The 23,370-nt window shown below is 36.1% G+C and overlaps 1 protein-coding gene and 1 long non-coding RNA gene across 2 annotated transcripts; both read left to right on the top strand.

The window, feature by feature from the left end:
* The first annotated feature begins 1,486 nt into the window (after positions 1-1,486).
* Positions 1,487-2,994, top strand: LOC109159736. Its single transcript, XR_002050643.1, has 3 exons — positions 1,487-1,521; positions 1,602-1,657; positions 2,756-2,994. It is a non-coding gene; the product is annotated as an uncharacterized LOC109159736 (long non-coding RNA).
* An 11,097-nt stretch (positions 2,995-14,091) lies between these two features.
* On the top strand, positions 14,092-22,812 carry LOC109160286 (protein transport protein Sec24A). The gene is made up of 14 exons (XM_019308585.1): positions 14,092-14,490; positions 14,582-14,641; positions 16,416-16,469; positions 16,551-16,723; positions 16,811-16,997; positions 17,149-17,294; positions 17,371-17,525; positions 17,676-17,757; positions 17,837-17,952; positions 18,117-18,215; positions 18,516-18,639; positions 19,339-19,616; positions 21,945-22,159; positions 22,241-22,812. Exons 1-14 carry the CDS (start codon positions 14,163-14,165, stop codon positions 22,450-22,452), a joined length of 2,229 nt encoding a protein of 742 aa, XP_019164130.1. The 5' UTR covers positions 14,092-14,162; the 3' UTR covers positions 22,453-22,812.
* Positions 22,813-23,370: the final 558 nt, after the last annotated feature.

Below are 23,370 nucleotides of genomic sequence, written 5' to 3'. Positions count from 1 at the left end.
GAGTCAAGGTGGATTGTCCTGCTGTCAGGTACGCCTTGAATGCTTCAATCTGGTAAAAAATTAGCTCAATGTTCATAATGTTTTAAATTCAATATATAGGTGACAATAAGGAGTTTTTTAATATAATATAAGCTACCAGTGTATATGGACAGTCCCCATATTTATCAAGCTCTGAAACACCAGCATGCAATTCCTTGTTGTCTATCACCTGAACCTTGGATTCCTTGACATTTATGCACACAACAAAGTAGTGTGCATGGTGATGCACTGGGAAAAATATCTAATTCCAAAACAAAAGGTATAACGATGTTAATATTTATGGACATGATAAATTGAAATTACAGAAGATTATGTTAAATATCAAATTTGAACAACTACATACCCATGTATTATTAACTGCATGGGTATACATTCATATATTCACAAAGTACTATATATCCATAATCATATAACTATATATCCATAATTTTAAAACTATATATGCACAAATTCAGAACTTTATAAAGGATCTTGATAAATTGGATATATTCCAAGTTTCATGCATATATATCCATAAATTCATAACTATACATCCAAAAATACATTACTATATATCCAGAATTCTTAACAGTCTGTTCACAGAGTAATACATTCATATATTCACAGAGTACTACATATCCATAATCACATAACTATATATCCACAATTTTAAAACTATATATCCACAAATTCAGAACTAAATAAAGGATCTTAATAAACTTTGTATATTCCAAGCTTCATGCATATATATCCATAATAAATTCTTAAATTCTTAAATTGAGTGTGTGTAATAGATCTTACAAGGTCTGCATCATTGATTTCCAAGTTTCCAAAACTTGATATTTCATAATTCAATCTATCATTGAAATTTTCCATCTTTTTCTCGGCCGGGAGACTTTTCATCCAATCATCAGATGGATCAAGCTGCAGCTGTTTTTGAATACACAGAATGCAAAAATGAGTATTCAAAAGGCATAGAGTACTATATATCCAAAAATTATAAGCTATACATCTAGAATTATAATGCCACACAGCCATATTTTTAAAAATATGCATCTGCATGTCAAAAATAACTCTTACATGTGGCAGTGTGGTGAAGAATACTCGTTTTGGTTTCCCAACAGCACGTTCTGTGTTCTTCAAAGTTAGTCGCAAAGACCAAACATTCAAGAAGTCTATATCCAGCTCGTCGTTGCTCAAAGTTGAGAAGTGACGCCTTGTTAGGTAGTAGTGTAATACCCACAACCTTATAAATAAAATATATATATGTTTAGTAAATGAGGTCAACAAGTCAAAGCTTATTAAAATTTGATATTAGATAAAGTTACTAAATTACCCCTCTTTATCCTTAAAGCTTAAGGAATCCCTTTTATATTGGAAGACCATCTCATTTGAAAGAAGAAAAAGAGAATATTGGCTAGAGAGATAGAGGAAGGGAAAAACCTTGAAGCTTTGATCTCCATCTTCTTCAAGCTTAGATCTCTAAGATATTGGGTATTCTAGGTGAGTTTAACCTCTATCTTTTGCTCATTATGAGTTGGGTTTATCTTTGGAGCCCTAAGATTGATATTTGAAAATATTAGGGATTTTGACAAGGAGTATTTGGGCAAGCTAAATAGCTAAGGTTTGGATGTTTTAAGTAAGTGCTTATTCCTCTCAAAACTATTTTTACCCTATACTATAAATTAAGCTTGTGTTCCGAATTGTTATGTTGAAGCTTGAGCTGCGTATTTTTGGACTAGAAACGTTGCTATGTAATATGGACTGGATTTGTTGTGAACTGTGTTTCCGGACAGAAAGTATGGTCTTATTTAATCTGAACTAAAATTATCATCAAGTGTAGAGATGGTGAAATGACTTGTGGTTAAATGTGTAGGTAGTGGTAAGTCGTGGGTTCCACTCTGCTTGTTAGCATACTTTGGTTTATTTGTCTATATGTATTACATGCTTATAAATAGGATTATTTATTTAAAGAGAGAATTGAACTCTTAACCTCATGATTATATTAAATTGAGTTCTTCCAACTAAGCCATTTCATTTCCTTTGAAATTACTTTGGTTTAATCAACCATTCTATGATTTTTAAAGAATTATGTACTAAGAAAATTATTATTTTGAGAATGATTTATACCTTGCATATTTCTTAATTTGATAAACTTATTATCTATTTTGGAAATATGTACTTTGATATGTGATTTTAAGGAAATGATTTTTGCTACATCGGGCTATTTGATTATAAGAACTATTTTGATTATTTCATCAAACTCATGAGGCAACCTACATTTTGTTGTCTGTTTTGTTTGGTTTGGAACGTTCCTAATTGCTCATTCCGAATCGTCGAGTCTTTTGAATTATTTGTTGGAACGTTCCATCCGGCTCATTTTGAATCGTCGAGCCCGACTCATTCCGAATCGTCGAGTCTTTTTGGACCATTATGCCGATAATGGTGGTTGTAGGTTGCCAATGAGTCATATGTTAAGGAATGGTTTGTGCATTTGAAAGTATTGTATTATGAAATATTGTTGATGCCCATGTAGCTAAAGTTTCTTATTTTGTGAACTTGTGTATAGTATGATGAAAGTATTATGACTTCGATATAGTTTAAAGATCGAGTTTTGCATCGAGTTATTACTCTAAAGCTTTTTGTAATATTTTGGGTTTACTTGATCCGGGGTTAAGAGGAATACCACTTACTGGGCATTAGCTCATTATTTGTATTTTTTTTCCTCATGTTTCAGAGTAGTTAAGGACATGTGAATAGCACGAGCACAAGTGGTGGGTTCTTGAAGTTGACTCTTGAAACTAGGAGACTTAGTCCTAGTATTGGACCTTATCACGGACTTTTGTTTATTTGGATATTCTCTTTGACCCTTTGTATTTTTTGTAAACCATTGTGCTTGGTTTCGGTGCTTGTGATGCATTTTGGACATACTACTCTTGATTGTAAATATTTAATAGTGGATTTGATGAGTTTTTGGGAAGAACTAGTTGATTATATTTTGCCATTTTAACTGTGGAATTATCATGTATTCAAGTGTTATTATGAAGGTTCCAAGAGGTATGTATGGTTACGCTGCGTATTGTTACAAGTCTTCACGTAACGATACGGCCGGGTCATGTCCTAGAAGTGGGGCGTGACAAGTAGTCACCATACTTGAACAGCAACTCACTACAACACCAAAATAATAATAATAATAATAAGGCACAAGTGTCAAATAGATCCATCTACTACTGCGAAGTGCTCAATTTCCACCACGAACTAAATTAAGTGTCAAATAGGCCCATTTACCAGTTAAATTTGTTCGATTAGCATTTTTTACAGGTTGCCTATCTAATTATTAAAAATAAATAGAATAAAAAATTAAAAATTTATTAAAAAAAAATAAAAATCAGCCACCGGTTGTCTACGAAAGGGCAGCCGGTGGCTGATATTCTTTTTTTTTATTATTCTATTTATTTATTTATTTATTTTTAATAATTATATAGACAACCTGCTAGCAACCTGTAAAAAATGTCAATTGAACAAATTTAACTGGTTGATGGGCCTATTTAACACTTAATTTAGTTCTTGGTGGGAATTGAGCACTTCGCAGTAGTAGATGGGTCTATTTGACACTTGTGCCTAATAATAATAATAATAATAATAATAATAATAATAATAATAATAATAACAACAACAACAACAACAATAATAATAATAATAATAATATGAACTATCTAAGTAATTTAAAGTTTGTTATAAATATACGTGTTCAAACGTACTCTTCTGGGTGTTCGTTAGACACACTCAAGAATGCATAGTTTGAGATGATTTTTTCCCGGGGAGTTGCAGTGCGTATAAAACCTGCATTCTGCGTCCAGTATGGTGACCTCAGACAAAGAGGTTTGTTCCTGAATCATCGCTGGGGTCTCTTCCTAACATTCACGTCCTCAACATCAGACTCACTTTCTTGCATGACACTGTTGTTTATATATCCACAGTGTTAGAACTTTATATCCATAATATTAAACCTATATGTCCATAATCATAGAACTATACATTCACAGATATAAAATGTTCATAATTTTATATCTGTATATCCACAATTTCAAAGCTATATGTTCACATTTGTAAAAATGTTCATAATTTTATATTCATAATCTTAGAACTATAAATTCATAACGTTAAAGCTAAATGTAAATAACAAACTGTCAATTTACCGATCAAAGTCATCAACATCAGCATCAGCAGCAGGGGCATGATGAACATATCTTTGAAATGGGACTCTAACAAGTGGAGGAGTTACTTCTGCTCCCAAGGGCGTTGACAGTCATGCATCTTCTCCAATTTGTTGAACCAAAGCATCCAATGGTTGTTCATCTTCAACTACTTGCTCTGTTTCTTGCTCATGTGGCTGCGGTTGGGATTCATTGCAGTGTATTCCCAAATCAAATGATGGAGCTTCAATTTTCATGGTTCTTGTTGTCTTCTGAAACGCTTCCACCAACGAATCCACTGCAGCTGTGAAGGTTTCACTCCCAAAGAATATGTCATCCAACTAAGAGGCAGTTGGAACGGAAGTCGATTCAATTGCACTTGCAGCACCTAGCATGTTTGATATCCCTGAGAATGCTTTCTTCATCACTTCAATAGGTGCGTCCTGCTTTCCAGTTCCAGACATAGCTTCACCAAACTCCAGAACATTTGATGCTAGCTTTTGGAGGACACGGGTCACCCGGTCAACACTTGAGAGTGGCTCATTTGTAGGTGGTGTCGGTGTTGCAGTAGCAGGAGTAGAAGAAGTAGTAGCCTGTGAGGTGGTAGCAGCAGCAGTAAATGCAGGTTGTGGCAGTGAGGTTGTAGCAGCAGCAGTGCTTGCAGGTTGTTGCAGTGAGGTGGTAGCAGCAATCCTTGGCTTCTTAACCCTAGGGACATCCTTTCCCTTTCCAAACCCCCCGGCCTTTTTTTTTTTCAGCCTTGACTCTCTTTCTTACAAGAGTGCTTGTCCAAGCAAATATGCTAGGGTATGTCCTGTTGACCTTCATTCCTTTGAATTCTACTCGATCAAAGTAGAACAACTACAAATTACAGAAGATTATGTTAAAGATCAATTTAGAACAATTTACCCATGTATTCTTAATTGCATGGTCACAAAGTAATGCATTCATATTCACAGAGTACTACATATCCATAATCACATAACTATATATCCATAATTTTAAAACTATATATCCACAAATCAGAAATATATATTCAGATCTTAATAAACTAAGTATATTCCAAGTTTCATGCATATATATCCATAAAAATCATAACTATACATCCTAAAATACATTACTATATGTACAGAATTCTTAACTTTTTGTTCTCAGAGTAATACATTCATATATTCACAGAGTACTATTTATCCATAATCACATAACTATATATCCACAATTTTAAAACTATATATCCACAAATTCAGAACTAAATAAAGGATCTTAATAAACTGAGTATATTCCAAGTTTCATGCATATATATCCATAAATCCATAACTATACATCCAAAAATACATTACTATATATCCATAATTCTTAACAGTCTGTTCACAGAGTAATACATTCATATATTCACAGAGTACTACATATCTATAATCACATAACTATATATCCACAATTTTAAAATTATATATCCACAAATTCAGAACTACATAAAGGATCTTAATAAACTGAGTATATTCCAAGCTTCATGCATATATATCCATAATAAATTGTTAATTATACATCCACAACTACATAAAATTCATGCAATTAGATTAAAGACAATAAGAACTGACCAATATCAATGTCATTGGCCCCCAAAAGGTTCTGCTTCTATCTTCCTTGTAAGTCTCTATCGAGTCAATGAGAGATTTGTATGTGTAGCCGCACTAATTGTATTCTTTAATCATATCAACATGAATCAATGACTTTAAGATTCTGTACTTGGAGTAGCGTGTCGTGTTTCCTCGAAGCATGGAGGAAACGGCAAAGACTACAAAGTCCCTCTTGAACCCATCACCATGGTCAGCTCTCCTAACAATCTCATCTGGCATCTGTGTTGTTATTGGTGATCCTGTTGTAATACCCCACCTCCTTCTCCATGAAATCAGCAGCAGTTTGTATTCATGGGTTGAGTATCTTTGTTCCCTCATTGACCTCTATACGCCCTCGCGGGATTCCCAATGTGTATTCGACATCTACCTCTTCAATGTGGAGAATATCATCCTCTAATACAAAATCACACCTGAAAACATTAAATTTGTCCAACAAGTATTGCACCAACTTTGATTCATTGGTGCAGAGTTGGAGATGTAGAAGTCCACCAAATCCAATATCAACCACAGCTTGTTTCTGCTGTGTTGAGAGCCCCTGGACAAGGTCAAACATCAACTTTGGCCCCATCCTCGTACTGAAGTAATCTCCCATTTTTTCTCTAGTCTGTGGTGCTCGGCGTCTTTTGCGCGAAGTTTGGCACCCTCTCGTTGAAGTCTCTGCAATGGTTGTTTGCCTAGTAGGGTGTTCTTCATTAGTTGGATTAGAGCTCTCAGCTGCTTGTGAATTTAGGAGTGCTGCTGTCAGGTACGATGTTCTTTTTCTTTTTGTTTCTCTAAGAGCCTCACCCAGTGTAGGTTCGCGCACCATTTCTGTAAATAAGAATTATTAAACTATACATCCACAACTATTTGTCCACAAACATTTCAAAAACACCCTAATTGAATACAGGAATGATATTTTGATACATGCAGAAGTATTAAACTATACATCCACAATTATAAAGCTATATATCCATAATATCACAACTATTTGTCCACAAACATTTCAAAAACACCCTAATTGAATACAGGAATGATATTTTGATACATGCAGAAGTATTAAACTATACATCCACAATTATAAAGCTATATATCCATAATATCACAACTATTTGTCCACAAACATTTCAAAAACGCCCTAATTGAAGACATGAATGATATTTTCATACATGCAGAAGTATTAAACTACACATCCATAATTATAAAGCTATATATCCATAATATCATCACTATATGTCCACAAACATTTCAAAAACACCAAAAAAAAAAAAAAAAAAAAAAAAAAAGTTTGAGTATTGCTCTGTTTGAGAAAAATCCAAAATCGCATTGCAAAACCCTAGTAAAAAATCACAAGAATCTATAGCGAATATGAACATTAACAGTCAAAAATCACAAAAATACATTATACCTGAGGAAGAAGGCGATGAAAATGGCGACAATGCTAGAAGAATATGGTGAACAAAACACGGCTTCAGCGACAATGAGATTAAGACGGCGAGAATCGCGACTCCGAGTAGACCAAGAGAGCGATGAAGACTGCAACAGTGCGAAGAAGCTCTGTAGCTTGTTGGAGACGAAACGTTGGAAATGGTGGAAAAAGGCGTCTAGTGGCGCTTTATGGTAACAATAATAATTTTTTTTAAACGATCGGATGAGTGAAACGGTGCCCTAACGGCACCAATACTCCCATAGTACTATACGGTGCCGTTTTCAACCGTGTGTACCAAGAATGGTACGGTTGCACGGCATAACAATTGCACCAGGACTATGTGGTCCAATGGTACCCGGGTTAGACTTATACTACATTCTAATAGAGTTAGTAGCATTCAAAAAAAAAAAAACTTCTAGATAAGGCACTGAACCTGGAAAAAAAAAAAACAATTAATATTTTTAACATGTTAACTTCCATTTTTGCTAACTGGATTGTCACATATTTATTATTATTATTATTATTATTATTATTATTATTATTATTATTATTATTATTATTATTATTATTATTATTATTATTATTATTATTATTATTATTATTATTATTATTATCTGCATGGATTATTTGTAAACAAATTCTCAAATTAGACATCCAAGCCGTTAAGTTGGGAAAATGATTGCATCTTTAAGTTTCAAAGATGGAGTTGAAGTATTGAACAAGGTTAGGAAGATTGCTCAAGACATGAAATGGGATCTGAAGTTGACGGATCATGAAGACGGGCCATTAGTGCCCGCGATGATTCTGGTCTCTGTCAAACAATACCATTCAGCAAATGAGAGCAGCAAATTAGACGACGAGTGAAAACAACACCACGCTGGATAAATGAAGGTAAGCAAAACCTTTAATTTACCTCGCAAAAACTTTGGTCGCATGACCAATTTTTTTTTTCTTTGGAAAGGGGGAAGGGTAGAGCCCCGAAAAAAAAAACACAAAATCAGTCCCACGGGCGTAGGACCCCGTTACGATTGATAAAGACAAGTGCCGCAAGACTGTATTGGGACAAAAATAAAACAAGGCCAAATCAGGCTAAGGATCATAGTTTTTCGCCAACCAATTTGCCACTTGATTCTGCTCATGCAAAATATGAGAGTATTTAATGATCTAATCTTTCTTGATCCAGCTCTTGCACTCGAAGATGATGTTACTCAGAGTTCCACCGCCCGTAGCTTAAAAAGGGGTCATTAATCCAATTGACCACATTTGCAGAATCACTTTGAATAATAACTTTGGTGAAGGCCAACTGCCAAGCAACTTTAAGACCCATTAGGACAGCCCAGTTGGCTTCGGCTATCTCCGCAGAACAATCCCCAAGGGAACGCTGATAACCGACGATCCACTCCCTGATGGTTTCTCACCACTCCACCACAGCTCGTCGTATGTTTGGACCTATTGCTGCTACCATCAATATTAACTGCCACCCAGTCTTCATTCGGTTTACTCCAACCAAAGATAGTTCTCCTTTGTTCACGGGGCTGATAACTGGTATTGAGACCACGGCTGAGGGCAGCGTGAATATCCATGCAGTAACTTGTTATCCTTTCAACCTTTAGAGCCCGTTTGGTTCATTGCAAAATATTTAATGGGAAATAGAATTCAAATTCCATGGAAAACAAATTACCAGGAAAATAGATTCCATTGTTTGGTTGTTGGAAAAGAAATTACTGGGAATATGACTTCTATTGTTTGGTTGAGTTTGGAATGATAAGGAATTATGAATATAAAGACCAATCTGGCCTTAACAACAATATATACATGTGTAATTAATAAACTTTGATGAGGGTAAAATAGTCCAATATTGTTATACTTTCTTCCCAAATCCTTTAGAAAACAAAATACCAATGTCTTGCTAGAATTTTGTTTTCCTTCAACTTCAGGAACTCAAATTCCTTATCTCCAAAAAAAAAAAAAAAAAAAAAAAAACGGAACTCAAATTCCAATGGAAAAGATTTTCCATCCAACCAAACAACATAAAACAACATTTCCTACACTTTTAGGAAAACATTTTCCATGGAATTTGACTTCCATCCAACCAAACACCCCCTTGGAGTTTTATGAATGGTCTCGCTTCTGAAAACCATAGAATTCCGCCATTTCCACAACAGTCAACAGGTGACGCTAAAGGTCGCATTCCACTCGGGAAACCCATATTTGGTTCCTCTAATTTTGAGGTTTTCAACAACCCAAGTTTTCTAGTCTTTGTGAAGGTCATTCTCAACGAGCTAAGGTGGAATGAGGGCCTTCCAAACTCCAGTTGTGACAGGGAATTGCCTCAAGACATGGTCGATATTTTCGTTGATCCCCTGGCAGAGGAGGCAATCGTCCGAAGAAGTAAAATGCTTTCTCTTTCTTTCCTCATTACACATGATCCGACCATGCAAGATTAGCCACATGAAGAATTTATTTTTGTTTGGCAGTCTGGTCCTCGACACAAGGTTCCAGTCAGTGTATCAATCTGAGATTGCTGATTGATGGATAAATTATACTCCATGTTCACCGAGAAAGAGCCCGTAGGAGTTTGATTCCTCATAATAGAGTCTTTTATGTTGGGCTCGTTGGTGAGCAAAAAAGTTCTCAGATTGTTAATGATCTCCTAGGGGAGTAAAGGAGTCAACCTAAGGAAATCCCAACCATAATCCGTGATCCAGTGGTTGTGACAACCCAAAATTAATTTTTCTAAATTCTATTTTACAAAATTCCAAAATAGCCATTTTTACTCTTTCAAAATTTTATTTCGAAAATGGTGTTTGAATTAAATATTTTAAGCCAAGTTTTCAAATAAATTCAACACCAAGATTTATCCTATTTTGAAAATCCTAAATTTTGGGTACATTTATGTACCAGGTTTTGACCCAAACAGTCAATCTGAGTGAAACCGGAAAGGAACCTGAGAAACCTGAACCAAATGTTTTAACTAGAAACTATTTTTAGAAAATCTATTTTTGACCCCAAGTTATCCAAAATTCACTCTTTAGAACTTGGTCCATGATGCAAGGTGAACTATAAGCCTTCTACCACCTTGTCTGATCCTTGTATAAAGCAAGCCAAATTCCCTTTTCACCCTCAACCAATCATTAGAGATCATCCTAGGGTTTTGCACTCTTTATAAGCCTCACTATTCATTTGCTTGTTTCATTGCCTCTCTTCCCCTGAGTCCCCTGCTAGAAGAAATAAACATCACAGTAAGTTTTCCCCAAGCTCATTCTCATCCATTCATTCACTCATTTTGCTTCTAGTTTCCATCTTCTTTGCTTCAATCTCTGAGGTTCTTTCCTTGTGTGTTGTTTGTGTGGTTTGTTTGGGGAGTTTAGGAAGTGAAGGTAGTGGAAGTTGAGTAGAGAGGAGGAAGGGATCCACACAAAGAAGAAGAAGAATAAGCTAAGTTGTAAATCATGGACTCTAAAACTACTTTTTCACTCTCTGTTAACTGCTAGAATGTGGCTAGATGTGTAGAAATGCTAGATAAATGTTGTGGTTGAGCTATTGGTGTGTTGTTGATGATCTATGATTGATTTATTGTGGTTTAGAAGGGTTGGATTGCACTGATTTTGTGTTACAAGTGAAGAAGGAGGTGTGTGGTGCACACAGTAGGTGCACCAGATTACCCAACAGACCTTGGCATGGTCCGTTGGCCAGCCCCGTTGGGAGGCGGATCATGGAAACGGACCAAGGCCTCCGTTTCCTAGCACCGCGGCTTGGCGGAGCTTCCCAAGCTCCGCCAGACCAATCTTAGTTCTGGCCGGGCCCTTTGTGGCTCAGCTATGCGTTGTTCGGACCGGGACTCGTGGGCCCTTGAGGCTCGAACACTCGGGTTCGTTACGGCGCACTAGTAGAAGTTAGTTTCGTTGAATTTGGAATTAGAAAGCATGATTTACAGTTGAAATTGTTAGAGTTGAATGTTCTGTTGTTGTCTGTGAACTTCATCAGCATTTGGGATTATAACTTCTGTTTATTGCTATTTGATTTAAAAGCATGCCTAAATACTTGATAGTATTTGTTGGAGAATTTTGCTAAGCATGCCTATCGGACACTCGGGCTCGTTACGGCGCACTAGTAGAAGTTAGTTTCGTTGAATTTGGAGTTAGAAAGCATGATTTACAGTTGAAATTGTTAGAGTTGAATGTTCTGTTGTTGTCTGTGAACTTCATCAGCATTTGGGATTATAACTTCTGTTTATTGCTATTTGATTTAAAAGCATGCCTAAATACTTTGATAGTATTTGTTGGAGAATTTTGCTAAGTTTTGAGAAATTGGCATAAGAAGTACATGATTCTTTGTTTCACAGTAAATGAGTTTGCTAGCTTTTGAGTTGAAAAGCATGATCAATACTTGTTAAGAATTTCTTAAGAAGATTTGTTAAGTGTTGAGTTATGAGTATGAAGTAGTACTTTATTTCCTTGTTTCACAGTGAATGAGAAGTTGAGTTTACTTTTACAATAAAGAGCATGCTTAGCATTTCATTTGAGTAAAGCGCATTATTGGCTCTAAGTAAGCCTAAGTTCTATTTCAAAAACCTATATCTATTTTGGAAAATCATTATCTAGTTGCATTAAGAAGATTTCATGATATTTGGTTTCCAAAATGTGAGTAAGAGAAGTTGATTGAGAATATTTGTGCATGAGCTTGCATAAGAAGAGTTTGTTGCATGAGAAAAGGTGTTGCATGAGATATATCTATATATTATCTATTGTGAGGAAAATAGTATTTTGGAGGACCGTTAGGACTATGTCCTTTCGGAAGAAAAGAGAAAGAAAGAAAGTTTGAGAAAAGAAACGGACATTGCGAGCCGACAGATATTTTAGAAGTAACAAGGTCGATATTCCCGCGTTACTAGGTTGGAGACTACCTGCCGGGCTTGGAATCCTGGTTAGGGGGTGTGCACACTGAAAGTACGATACCTGATTCCAGAGAAAGAAAGATTGATTAAAGGACCACCAGCACCGGTTCTGTGGGCGAGTTGAGTATGTGGTTGACTAGATTGCCGAGCCGGTTAGGTCCATTCACGATTCGTGAAGTCATACCTCCCCCACGAGTTAGAGGTTCCGTTGATACGGATGTGGCTGTAACACCCCTAATTTTTAAAACATTTAAAGCCTATGAAATAAAGGCAAATCTATTATTAATCATCCAAACAAAGCGGAACTAACAACGTAAGTATCGTGGTGCTATGCCACACCTAGGTTGGAGGACCTAAATGCACATGCTAAACTAACTAAACAAGACGTAACTATACTAAATATCCACAATACAATTCAAGGCTCACATGCCATCTAACTATTACTAAGCTAAATCCACGAATCCATCTAACGCGCTCCGAAGCTACAAGTCAGCACCTGAAAAATATACGGTGTAACAACCGTCAGCGAATAATGCTGGTAACCTACTCCCACGCGTTAAGTACAATATAGGTAGATATAATAAAACGATTTTGAAACTAGAATACATATATAATCCTAAGCAACTCTAGCTTTAAAACCAGATCAAGACTCAAGACACAACAACAGGTTTAACATCACGAATCATCATAAAGATACTAGCATATGTGGGAATGTCACCGCCACAACCACCACTCCGTGGTGATTGCACAGGCTAAGGGTAGAACTAGAAATAAAGATAAAATAACTAGCATCCATAAACTTTACTGAAAGTCATAAGGGGGAAAGAAACATGCATGTGCCGCCCTTGCTGCGCCTCGTGCCGCCCTTGCTGCGCCTCGTGCCGCCCTTGCTACGCCTCGTGCCGCCCCTGCTGAGCCTCGTGCCCCGCCCCTACTGCCAGAGGCTAAGAGTCAAAGAGATCATAAACTCAAGCATGGAGTAGTGAAAGAGAACATATGGCTGTTTTGATTTTATGTTAAAAACAAGACAAAATCCATTCCTCCACCACTTCGAAACAAAAAATAAAAAGAAAATGCAGTAGTGGATGCGCATAATTTTCACAGCAGTGGATGGAGAACACACTCACGCACATTAAGCACACAACTCACGCATCTTAGGCACAAGACTCACACCCCTTAAGTACAAAACTCACGCACATTAACATTACACACCCACGCACATTAAGTACAAATCCCAGGCACATTAAGCACAATACTCACGCACATTGAGTACAAACCTCACGCACTGCACGTGAAGCATTCAACGGCACGAGAACCTTACACTATATATATATATATATATATTCCACATAGATTTTACAAGTAATTAATGCAAATATAATATTTATAATCTATTATTAGTGATATTTAATTTCTTATTTATTCTTAATATAAATTTAATTTTAATAACTTTTAATAAAGTGAGGGATTTGGTTGTGTTAAAATGAAAGAACCAAATCTCAATTTATATTATGAATGTATTCTCACCGTACCATACTTACTATTTATTGGCCAAACCAACTCTTTTTTATTTGTTTATTTATATTATTATTTTTTTATATCTAATAATATTTTTAATATAATTTCTAAAAATATAAAATTTAATATTAATTCTAAATTTAATATTATAAAAATTAAATTGTAAATAACATCAATCAAACTTAGTTAAAAACTTGACACATAAATAAAAGAAAATTTAAATGTTGAGTAAATGCCTAAAAATGTCATTCTCCTTAATTAAAATTCATAACGGGTTTCCATTTTTGAGAGTCGCGGTGGCAAATTCCCAGTGGTTCGTTCCATGTGGAACTTAACGGAAAACAGTCGTTGCTATACGTGCCGGCGGTGCTCACTCCGTTAACTTACATACATACGGGACTTACGGAATATCAATTTTTTTTTTTTTTTTTCTGAAGTAAATCTCTAAAAAACCCCAAATTCTTTTTCTCATTTCTATCAACTGCGCAATGGCGGTGCGTGCAAGTGTGAATCGATTCCCCGGCGACCCCGACGCCCTGGAGGTGGCGGGGTTGCCGTGGGGGGTGACGTTGACGCCGTTCGCCGCCAAGGACGAGAACGGCAATCCGCCGGTGTACGGATCGGACGGCCACCTCTTGCCGCGGTGCGAGAACTGCTGGGCATACTACAACACCTACTGCGAGCAGGAGCAGTGGGCGTGGACCTGCGCTCTCTGTGGGACCCTCAATGGCCTCCCTTCCCAGGCCATCGCTCGCTACTCCCTCCCTGATTCCTGCCCCGAGAACATGTCCTCCTTCATTGACCTTGAATTGCCCTGTAATTACGAATTTACCTTACGATTCGTCCACATTTATGCATGTATGTTCATAATTGTAATGTATTTTACAACATTTTTATGGTGGAACAGTGGAAGGATCTGAGGAAATGCAGGCGCGGCCGGTGTATGTGGCGGCTGTTGATCTTGCTTGTAAGCTTATGCTTTGGTTATATTTTCACCTACTTGTAATATATGGTTGATTCATTTGAACCCCTATGTTTTGTTTTTTGTTTTTTTTTTTTTTGTTTTTTTGTTTTGTTTTGTTTTGTTTTTTTTTGATAAGTTTCTTAAAGTAAAATACATGAGCCGATTGGAGAGTTATTTTTTAGAGGTTTTTTCGTTAATGTAAATTGAACTTGGAAGTCTCATTCTGGAACTTGTTTAGTTGATGGTTTTCTGAAGGTGAAATGTGGATGGAGTGAATAATTTAACTTCTAGAATAGCCATTTGCTGTTGTCAAGGGTTTAGGTTATCTTGAGGTTACTGTCATATTCTACCATTTTGTGGACATGGAAATGCATTTCTGTTGTTTGTTACTTCTTCATCTTCATATCCTTGTCTATTCCTTTTTCTTGATTCTTCATGTAATTTAGCATATGATGTCTTGTTTTACTTGTGTTTTGTTTCCTCTCAAATGTACTCCTATAAGATGTGTGGAACTTATTCAATTTTGGTCTAAAATAACAGATGTGTATTCAAGGTTAGTTTCTTTCTAATGCTCAGAGAAATTGGCACATTTGCTTTCATCATTACAAAATTTATCTTATAAAAGCAATATGCATAAGCTCTATTTGAAACTTTTCCTATTTATATTTAGTAAAGGAAAGAGGAAGATCTTTTGCCTTATTTAGGTATCCAAATTTTCTTTCACAACATCTTTCCATTTCTTTTAAATGTATATGCAGCTGAGATAAAAGAAGTTGTAGGTATTATTAGCGTTACAAGCATAATGACATGAAATTCTCTACTTAAGAATGCTCAAGTAGCAGAGTTGACAGATACTGAGTTGTATGTTTCTGTGAAATAGAGTACACTATAAAGGCAAAGGAACTCTGTTATCTGTATTTAAAAGAAGAAAGCTCGACATTTATTCTATTCCTTGAGAGGAGGTTGGGAGGATGGGGTGGGTGGACTTGAAAAAGTTGCTGCAATTGACACAAATCCAACTTTTTGGTTAATTCCCCCACGAACTGCCTCTGCTTCTCCAGCTCTAAGTGGATGAACCTCTTGCATTGGTGTATGTGTATTATGTCAAGGGTGTACATTAAGTTGGGTTTGCATCAATCACACAGGAGTTATGGAGCGCATTTAAAAAAAAAAAAAAAAAAATCTGCACCCAGCATAGTCAAATTCTGGCACTGTGGCATCTTTCTTTAGATGTTCAAAAGTTACCTTGTAGATTGCAAAACCAAACCATTGTTTGGTGGTGTTGATGGCTTGATGCAATGTCACCCAAAAGTCTAAAAAAGCTATGGATAGTTTCTTATGGCATCTATCCCACAAACAATATTTTGACATGCAGTAGAAGTTTAGTCCCTATTTATTCTTAGTACATGTATCAACATATTCTTTGGTTTTTGATTTGATTAGAGGGGATTCTCAGAGGATTTCTCAATTTTTGCTTCTGAACATCACTCACTAGACTTACGCATACTATGTTTTGAGAGGTAGCAGCAATCTGGAACAAAAATGTTTTTGTCATAATCATTGCTTTGACAATAACCAAAACCTTTCCTTTATGAATTGCCTTTCTATGCACACACTCTTACGATTTTATTTATGTATTTTTTCTAATGTGTTCTAAAGTGCATGCAAATTGTTATCCACAACCCGAATTTATCTAAAGCATCAGTACTTCATTTTAGAACGTTGATTTGTGACTTTGCAATAGTTACTGAGCCACTGTTCTTGCATTCTTGTGCAGCCTCGGAGGAATTTTTGGAACTTGTCAAAAGTGCTCTTCTGGCAGCTTTGGAAGGTTGGTGATTTCAAGCTTGCCTTTGAGTTCCTGTTCAATAGAAGGAAGTCTAATCCTGATCTTCTTTTGGTTTAATACCAGGTCTTGGGCCTGGGTCACTATTTGGCCTTGCTACCTTCAGCCATAAAATTGGTTTATATGATGTTCAAGGACCAATTCCAGTAGTGAAGAATGTGTTTATTCCCCCGGAATCTGATGGTACCTTGCCAATGGAACTTGCGGATGTCATGCCCTTATCTTCATTTCTAGCTCCTGTATGTTTGACAGGTTCCTGCTATTGTTATTGTTTCTCAATGATTATGCATTAGCCATAAAATTCAGTTGTTTGTTCATTGTTGTAGGTGGATACATTCAAAGACCGCATTGCATCTGCACTTGAGACATTGAGGCCAACAACTTCATGGGAAAGAACCTCAGCTGCAGGCCAAGCATTAGATGGAGTTTTGCTGGGGGGAAGAGGCTTTGGATCAGCAATGGAAGCTCTCTTTAATTACCTTGGATCTGAATATGGAAACACATTTGCATTAGGTCTAGCAATTTCATAGTTTTCTTAATTGTTGACTATTTCTCATTTCTAATTTATACAGAATATCTTAACTTGATTTCCCCTCATTCTATACTTTTTCAGAGATTGATACTAATTTGGGTTGTCATTTCATTCTTTTACACTGAAGTGCAGCTAGAGTTTTTGCCTTTATATCTGGTGCTCCTGATTTTGGAGTTGGCCAACTAGACACAAGACGGTATGGTGAACAATATGCTAGCAAAGGAGAGGATGCAGATCGCGCTTTACTTCCAGAGCAGACACCATTTTATAAAGATCTGGTTATTGCCCTATCTTATTGCTCAAAATTCTAGCTGATATGGTCTTGATACGTAAGCATTGACTTATATTTCACAGGCTGCTGTTGCTGTTCAATCTGGTGTTTCAGTGGACATATTTGCAGTGACAAATGAATATACTGATTTAGCATCATTGAAGTTTTTAAGTATTGAGAGTGGGGGATCTTTGGCTTTGTATACAAGCACAGATGATTCAACACTTCCTCAAGACATGTGAGTGATAAATGGGCCCCGGAATATTACTCTAATGATATAGGGAATTATTAAAAGTGGGAGTCTTAATGGCTTATGTTTTGATACATGTGTAATGAATGAATTGCTGTGTGGGGGGATCTCTTCATCTGTTTGTATGATATATTGCAGATACCGCATGTTAAGTCGACCATATGCTTTTAATTGTGTCCTACGGTTGAGGACATCTTCTGAATACAAGCCTGGTCATTCTGTATGTTTTGATCTTATTCATATGAAATTTTTATGGAACCACCATAATGGCCTATAATAATTTAAACCTTTTGTTACAGTATGGGCATTTCTTTCCAGATCCACAGTATGAAAATGTTCAACATATAATATGCTGTGATTCTTTTGCCACATATGCCTATGACTTCGAGTTTGCGAATAATGTTGGGTTTTCCAGGTAAGTGTTTACCAACTTTTTCAATATACAACCTTCCAAATCTTTCTTGTGCAGTTTGCCTATCATACTAATTATGTACTATTAGTTGCTCAAAAGCATGCTTCTTAAGTCATTAGTTAAACACTTAATCATATCTATATTATTTGTTATTATTCTTTATGCAGGCATACTGCAGAACTTCCTATGCTCCAAATTGCATTTCAGTATACGGTTGTAGTGCCTCCTGGAGAACTTGCAAATTCAGAATCAAGTCCTACAAGTAGGTATGGCTTGTCTTTCCTCAGTGATCTTTGAACCAATTATTGTTAGCTATATATGTCATTTGCTTCATAAAGAGAAGGTGCATATTATATTGCAGATTGGGTATGGCATTTTTATGTCTTTATTGGGGAATTGAGTCTACTTTTTTTCATATACATTTAGCCTTATCTCTCTTTGGCTCCTTTTGCTGATTCATTTTCTGGTAGACAGTCTTTCCAAATTACTAGCACAGCACTGAAGTTTGATAGCAGTTTCTTTATCTCCTTCTGGGTTTGTAACTTCATGGCCCTTATATTGTGCAGAAAGAAACATTCCCTGAAGAGGAGACTAAGGATAAGAACTATGCAGTTTGGAGTTGCTCATACCATTAATGAGATGTATGATACTGTTGATCCTGAAGTGGTGCTTTCTTTACTTGTTCACAAGGTATTTTTCTTTTGGTTCTGTTACCTTTTTACCAAGTGGTCTTTCAGGAAGGTCTTTCATTTGATTTCTTCAGTGTGGGATCAAGAGCCTGAGTTGGGAGTGGAGTGCTCAATGTAATTCCTTTGTAGTGCAGTGGTGATTTAAGAAAATGGTTGCATCATGCATGCTTATTAAAAAGGGGAAAGGTTAAAAGGAGAGGTTAGAGTGGCTGTTGATTTAGTCAAAGATGCTTCACTATAAAATAATTGCATTCTGACTTAAAAGGAAAAAAAAAAAACATAATTATTGTGTGGCCTTAAGCAGGAATACTGTTGTTGGTCTTGTAGTCTTCTTCTTCTTATTATTATTTATTACTTTCTTTCTAAGTTGAGAATAGATTGATTTTGGGGTTTTATTGCGTTCAAGATGTGAAATGTGCGGCTGTTTTGGGATAGATAATCTTAGTTGGTTTACTGTGCCTTTCTGGACCATTTTGTTCTCTAACTGAATCCTGCACACTTTAGGCTAGAGTGCAATTCATCTAGTTTCTATTGTTCTGGATGGTGAAGAGAATTTGTACTATTAACATTTAAAGTTTTGATGGTGTTGAGGTTTTTCCTTGATTAAAATATTTAAAATATCAGAAGGCCGAAAGTTTATGCAATGCTGCAACCTAGTAGATTTACTATTCATTAAGCAAAGTGATCTGTGCCTTTTCAGGTCATATTATCCTCATTGGAGCAAGGCATACGAGAAGGCAGGATGCTACTTCATGATTGGCTAGTAATTCTTACAGCTCAGTACAATGAATGTTGCAAACTATCAGAGTCTGCACGTGGGAGTTCAAACACTATTCATTTTGATGTCGCGTTCTCCCAATGCCCACAGTTGCAGTATATGCCTCGCTTAGTTTTTGCTCTATTACGAAACCCTCTTCTCCGCTTACACGAAGAAGGTGTACATCCAGACTACAGAATATACCTCCAGTGTCTGTTCAGGTATCCTGTTCTATACAAAGATACTTTCCAATTTCAACTTAAAATTATGGCAGGCAAAAATACTAAGTGGTGTGTGTTTTTTCAATTAAAACCGAGCCTCTCAATTTTGACAATAATAGCTCAATTTCAATGTTTAATTGCATCTAGGGCCATTTTTTTCTTAGGTAAAAAATTGAAATCTAATAGATGATCTGGGCTGGTTGTTGAAAAATAAAGAGTTAGGTTCTATAGGGTTGTGTCTGTTTATGAATAGGTGTCAGTTTATGGATAGGTACTTACAGTTATGTGTCTGTGTGTGTGTGTATATATATATATATATCTGTGTGACTGTGTGTGTACTATGTTTCTTTATTAGAAACACAGATAATATAGAATCATACTAATATATTGTAATCTTTCAGTCTTATATACATTTTTCCATTGCTTCCGCCTAACTGGCGGGTGGTTGTTATTCTCCACCCGCCAGGCCATTCCATCTTCCAAATTCAACACTGGTGTCTTTGCTACCGCATCACTTGTGTTGGCTAACATTTGATGACATGGAAATCCAAAAGGAAAAAAAAAAAAAAAAAACTCTTCTCAGTCATCATTTATCTCAAGGTCCACAATGTAGCAAACCACCACCATTTATATTGATATTTATTTCAATTTTAAAAATTCTCTCTACCACACTGCACTGTCATTCCTCTTACCAAAGTTTTATCCTTCCCTCAATGAGCAGCAGCACTGCTGTTCTGCCCATACTTTAGAGGCCTTCACCTTGACACATCAGTTTTGTTAGAGGTAGTGCTCTTTTGTCCTATTGGTTCACATTTGGATGGGATCAAAGGTACTGCTCTTCTGCCACTGATAGAGGTGGTTCAAAATCAAAATAGATGAATAGATCTGTGTTGGAAAAAATATTTGTGCACTTTTTCTGATAATACCAATTCCAAGATTTTTCTTGTGGGATGGAAAGTATGGCTTCAAGTGTTCCTTTTTCTTATTATTAATCTATTTTTAATTTTATTTTACCTCTGGACAGATTAGGACATTTTAGTGAGATAAGTTGCTTCTGATAAGATTAGGAATCGTTGTCCATCCTACACCACTGTTTGAATGATGCTATGCTCTCTCTCTCTCACACATACACATAGATTTGTGCTTTCACTAGTAGTTGGTTGATGGGTATTGGTGGGAGTGGCAGAGAAGTTTGTTGGCCACTATTGCAACAAATAATTGAAATTTGTCTAAACTTTGGCAAAATTGAACGGCTTTGGCTACAATCACAACTTCATATGTAAAGAATTAGCTTTTTTTTTTTTTCCCTCGCCATTAGTCCTATTAATGATATAAAGACATTTTTGGGGAATTAAATGTCTATTATTTGTGTTAGAAATATTGATTTTGCCAAGTTGAACATTGATTCATGAGGCATTGGGTACTGCTACATTCTTTCAGAGTTTCAGGACTTCTGAAGGGGCAAAAGGGCCTAAGTGCATCATGTATTTCGATGCGTAAAGAGGGTAAATTCGTATAAGGATAAGACATGCTATATATATATATATATATAGGGAAGGGTTCAGGTGCGGTTAAAGATTCCCGTGCGGTTGATACATCCTTAAGTATTAACATCGCGCACCTTCAGTTTATAACAATGGCGCACCTTAAGTGATACAAAGACGCACCTTAAGTGTTAGAACAACGCACCTTAAGTGTTAAAACGGCCACCTTAAGTTTTGTTCTTGAAGGTCTGTGCTAGGGGTTTGGCAGACCCCCCAGTTCAAAAGTTCTGTTCTTGAGTTAGGGGTCTGGGAGATAGTTCAAAAGGAAGAAGGGTGGCGGGCAAGGAGTGCCCGTTACCCTCTGCCGCCTTCTGTTCTGTTCCATATTTGAAGAAGTAAACCCACGCACCTTAAGCACAAAAATCACGCACTTTAAGAAGGAAAACCACACACCTTAAGTTTCAACAACTACTCACATTAAGCACAAAACTCACGCACCTTAAATTTGACCTAGATGCAAAAATTACCAAATTGCTACCGCGTTTTTTTTTTTTTTTGTTTGTTTGTTTGTTTGTTTTTTGTTTTTTTTTTTTGTTTTTTTTTGTTTTTTTTTTTTTTTTTAAATTTTGGTAATCCTGGACGTTGATTTAAGCAAGATTAATGGTTCAGATTTAACCGCATAACTGCACCTGGGCGCATCAACTGCATTTGAACCTATATATATATATATATATATATATATTCTACTTTTCTAGAAATATTGTTCTCTATGACTGACAGAAATCAATTGTCTTATAAGTTCTCATCTTGTTAAGTTGTAATTGTTCTTGTACTTGTGATGCAGTGCACTAGAACCTTCTTCTCTTCACCTTGCTATATATCCAATGCTAACTTCATATGCATCACCGGACAAACAAGCTTATCCCCGCCATTCCTTGAGCCGTGCTGCATTGATAACAAGTGGCAGTCCGATATTTTTCCTTGATGCATTCACAAATCTCATTGTGTTCTATTCTTCTACAACTGACCCTTCGCTTCCCTTTCCTCCACCTCAGGACTGTAAGTTGCTCTTTCTGGCATCTTTCCAATTTTGATTGGAGAACTTTTTAAATTTCTCTCTGACAGATTCCCTTGTCCCAGGTTTGTTGAGAACAACTATAAACAAGCTGAAGCAAGAGCGATGCATCTCCCCGAAACTGATGTTTATCCGAGCAGGGCAGGATGATGCAACGCCATTCGAGAATTTTCTGATAGAGGAACAAGACGTAGAAGGGAACGGGTTCACAAGTATCATGGGCTTCGTATCCTTCCTGGAAGAGATCCATCAGAGTGTGCTGGAGTACATGAAATAAGTTACTTTTTGCAACCATAAATTGTTACTAGAGGTGGAAAAAGGAAGTAGTTGGGATTTTCTGCATTTGGTTGGTGACTGGTGAGTGCAAATTAGCTAGCTTCAGTGCTTCATACAGACCAAGACAAGTGAACAGCAGAATCTCTTAATAGTTATTGGAAATTGCAAATTCTCTTTTCCTGATAGTGTCCATACTTCTTCGACATTGTGTTGCTTCGTGAACATCACCAATTCACCATGGGGAACTGTTTTTTCAATAACAAAATTTGCAATGTAATACCTTATACCTAGCAGCTTTTTGTACTATAAGCTTTTGTTTTCTTTTCCTGGAGAGTTAATTCCAATTTTGATTTTTCATTATTACTCCGTACTTTTTTTTTTTAATTTTTTATTTTTATTTTTTTATTTTTATCATCTGATTTAAAATCTACCAAATTTGGTTTTGATTATTACAAATGTAACACATTTTTATAGTTAGATTAAATTTAATTTTTGTTTTGGTGACGAGTCAAACTCGGAGCTACTATTCAAATGTGTATATGGGATAAATTATTTAGTGTAATTAGGTTGTTCATAATTGATTAGTTTGAACCAAAAAAGGTTAGTAATCTTTATTGAGAGTTTAATTTAGAATTTTATGGTTTTGATTAACTTGGTGGAGTTAGGGTTGTTATTGAACATGAACGAATAGAGGTTGTTCGTGTTTATTTGTTAAAATTTTTAGTTTGTGTTTGTGTGTTAATATTTTTAAAAATCATGTTCGTGTTTGTTAACGTTTAAAAATGTGTTCGTTAACGGTAGCCAATATGTTCGTGAACTTGTTCGTTACATGTTTATAAACGCTAGACAAACAAACACATTGAATTTTCAAAAAAAAAAACAAAAAAACAAACACATTTACACGTTCACGATTATAATT

This window comes from Ipomoea nil, unplaced genomic scaffold, assembly GCF_001879475.1.
Source record: "Ipomoea nil cultivar Tokyo-kokei standard unplaced genomic scaffold, Asagao_1.1 scaffold2845, whole genome shotgun sequence".
Taxonomy (NCBI): Eukaryota; Viridiplantae; Streptophyta; class Magnoliopsida; order Solanales; family Convolvulaceae; genus Ipomoea; species Ipomoea nil.
This window is presented reverse-complemented; position numbering and strand designations above follow the sequence as displayed.

Excerpts from the sequence above, each read along its gene's own strand:
- LOC109160286 (XM_019308585.1), top strand. The coding sequence starts at position 14,163 with ATGGCGGTGCGTGCAAGTGTGAATCGATTCCCCGGCGACCCCGACGCC. Across the intron at positions 17,758-17,836 it reads AATACAAGCCTGGTCATTCT|TATGGGCATTTCTTTCCAGA; the intron begins GTATGTTTTGAT and ends CTTTTGTTACAG. Across the intron at positions 18,216-18,515 it reads GAATCAAGTCCTACAAGTAG|AAAGAAACATTCCCTGAAGA; the intron begins GTATGGCTTGTC and ends TATATTGTGCAG.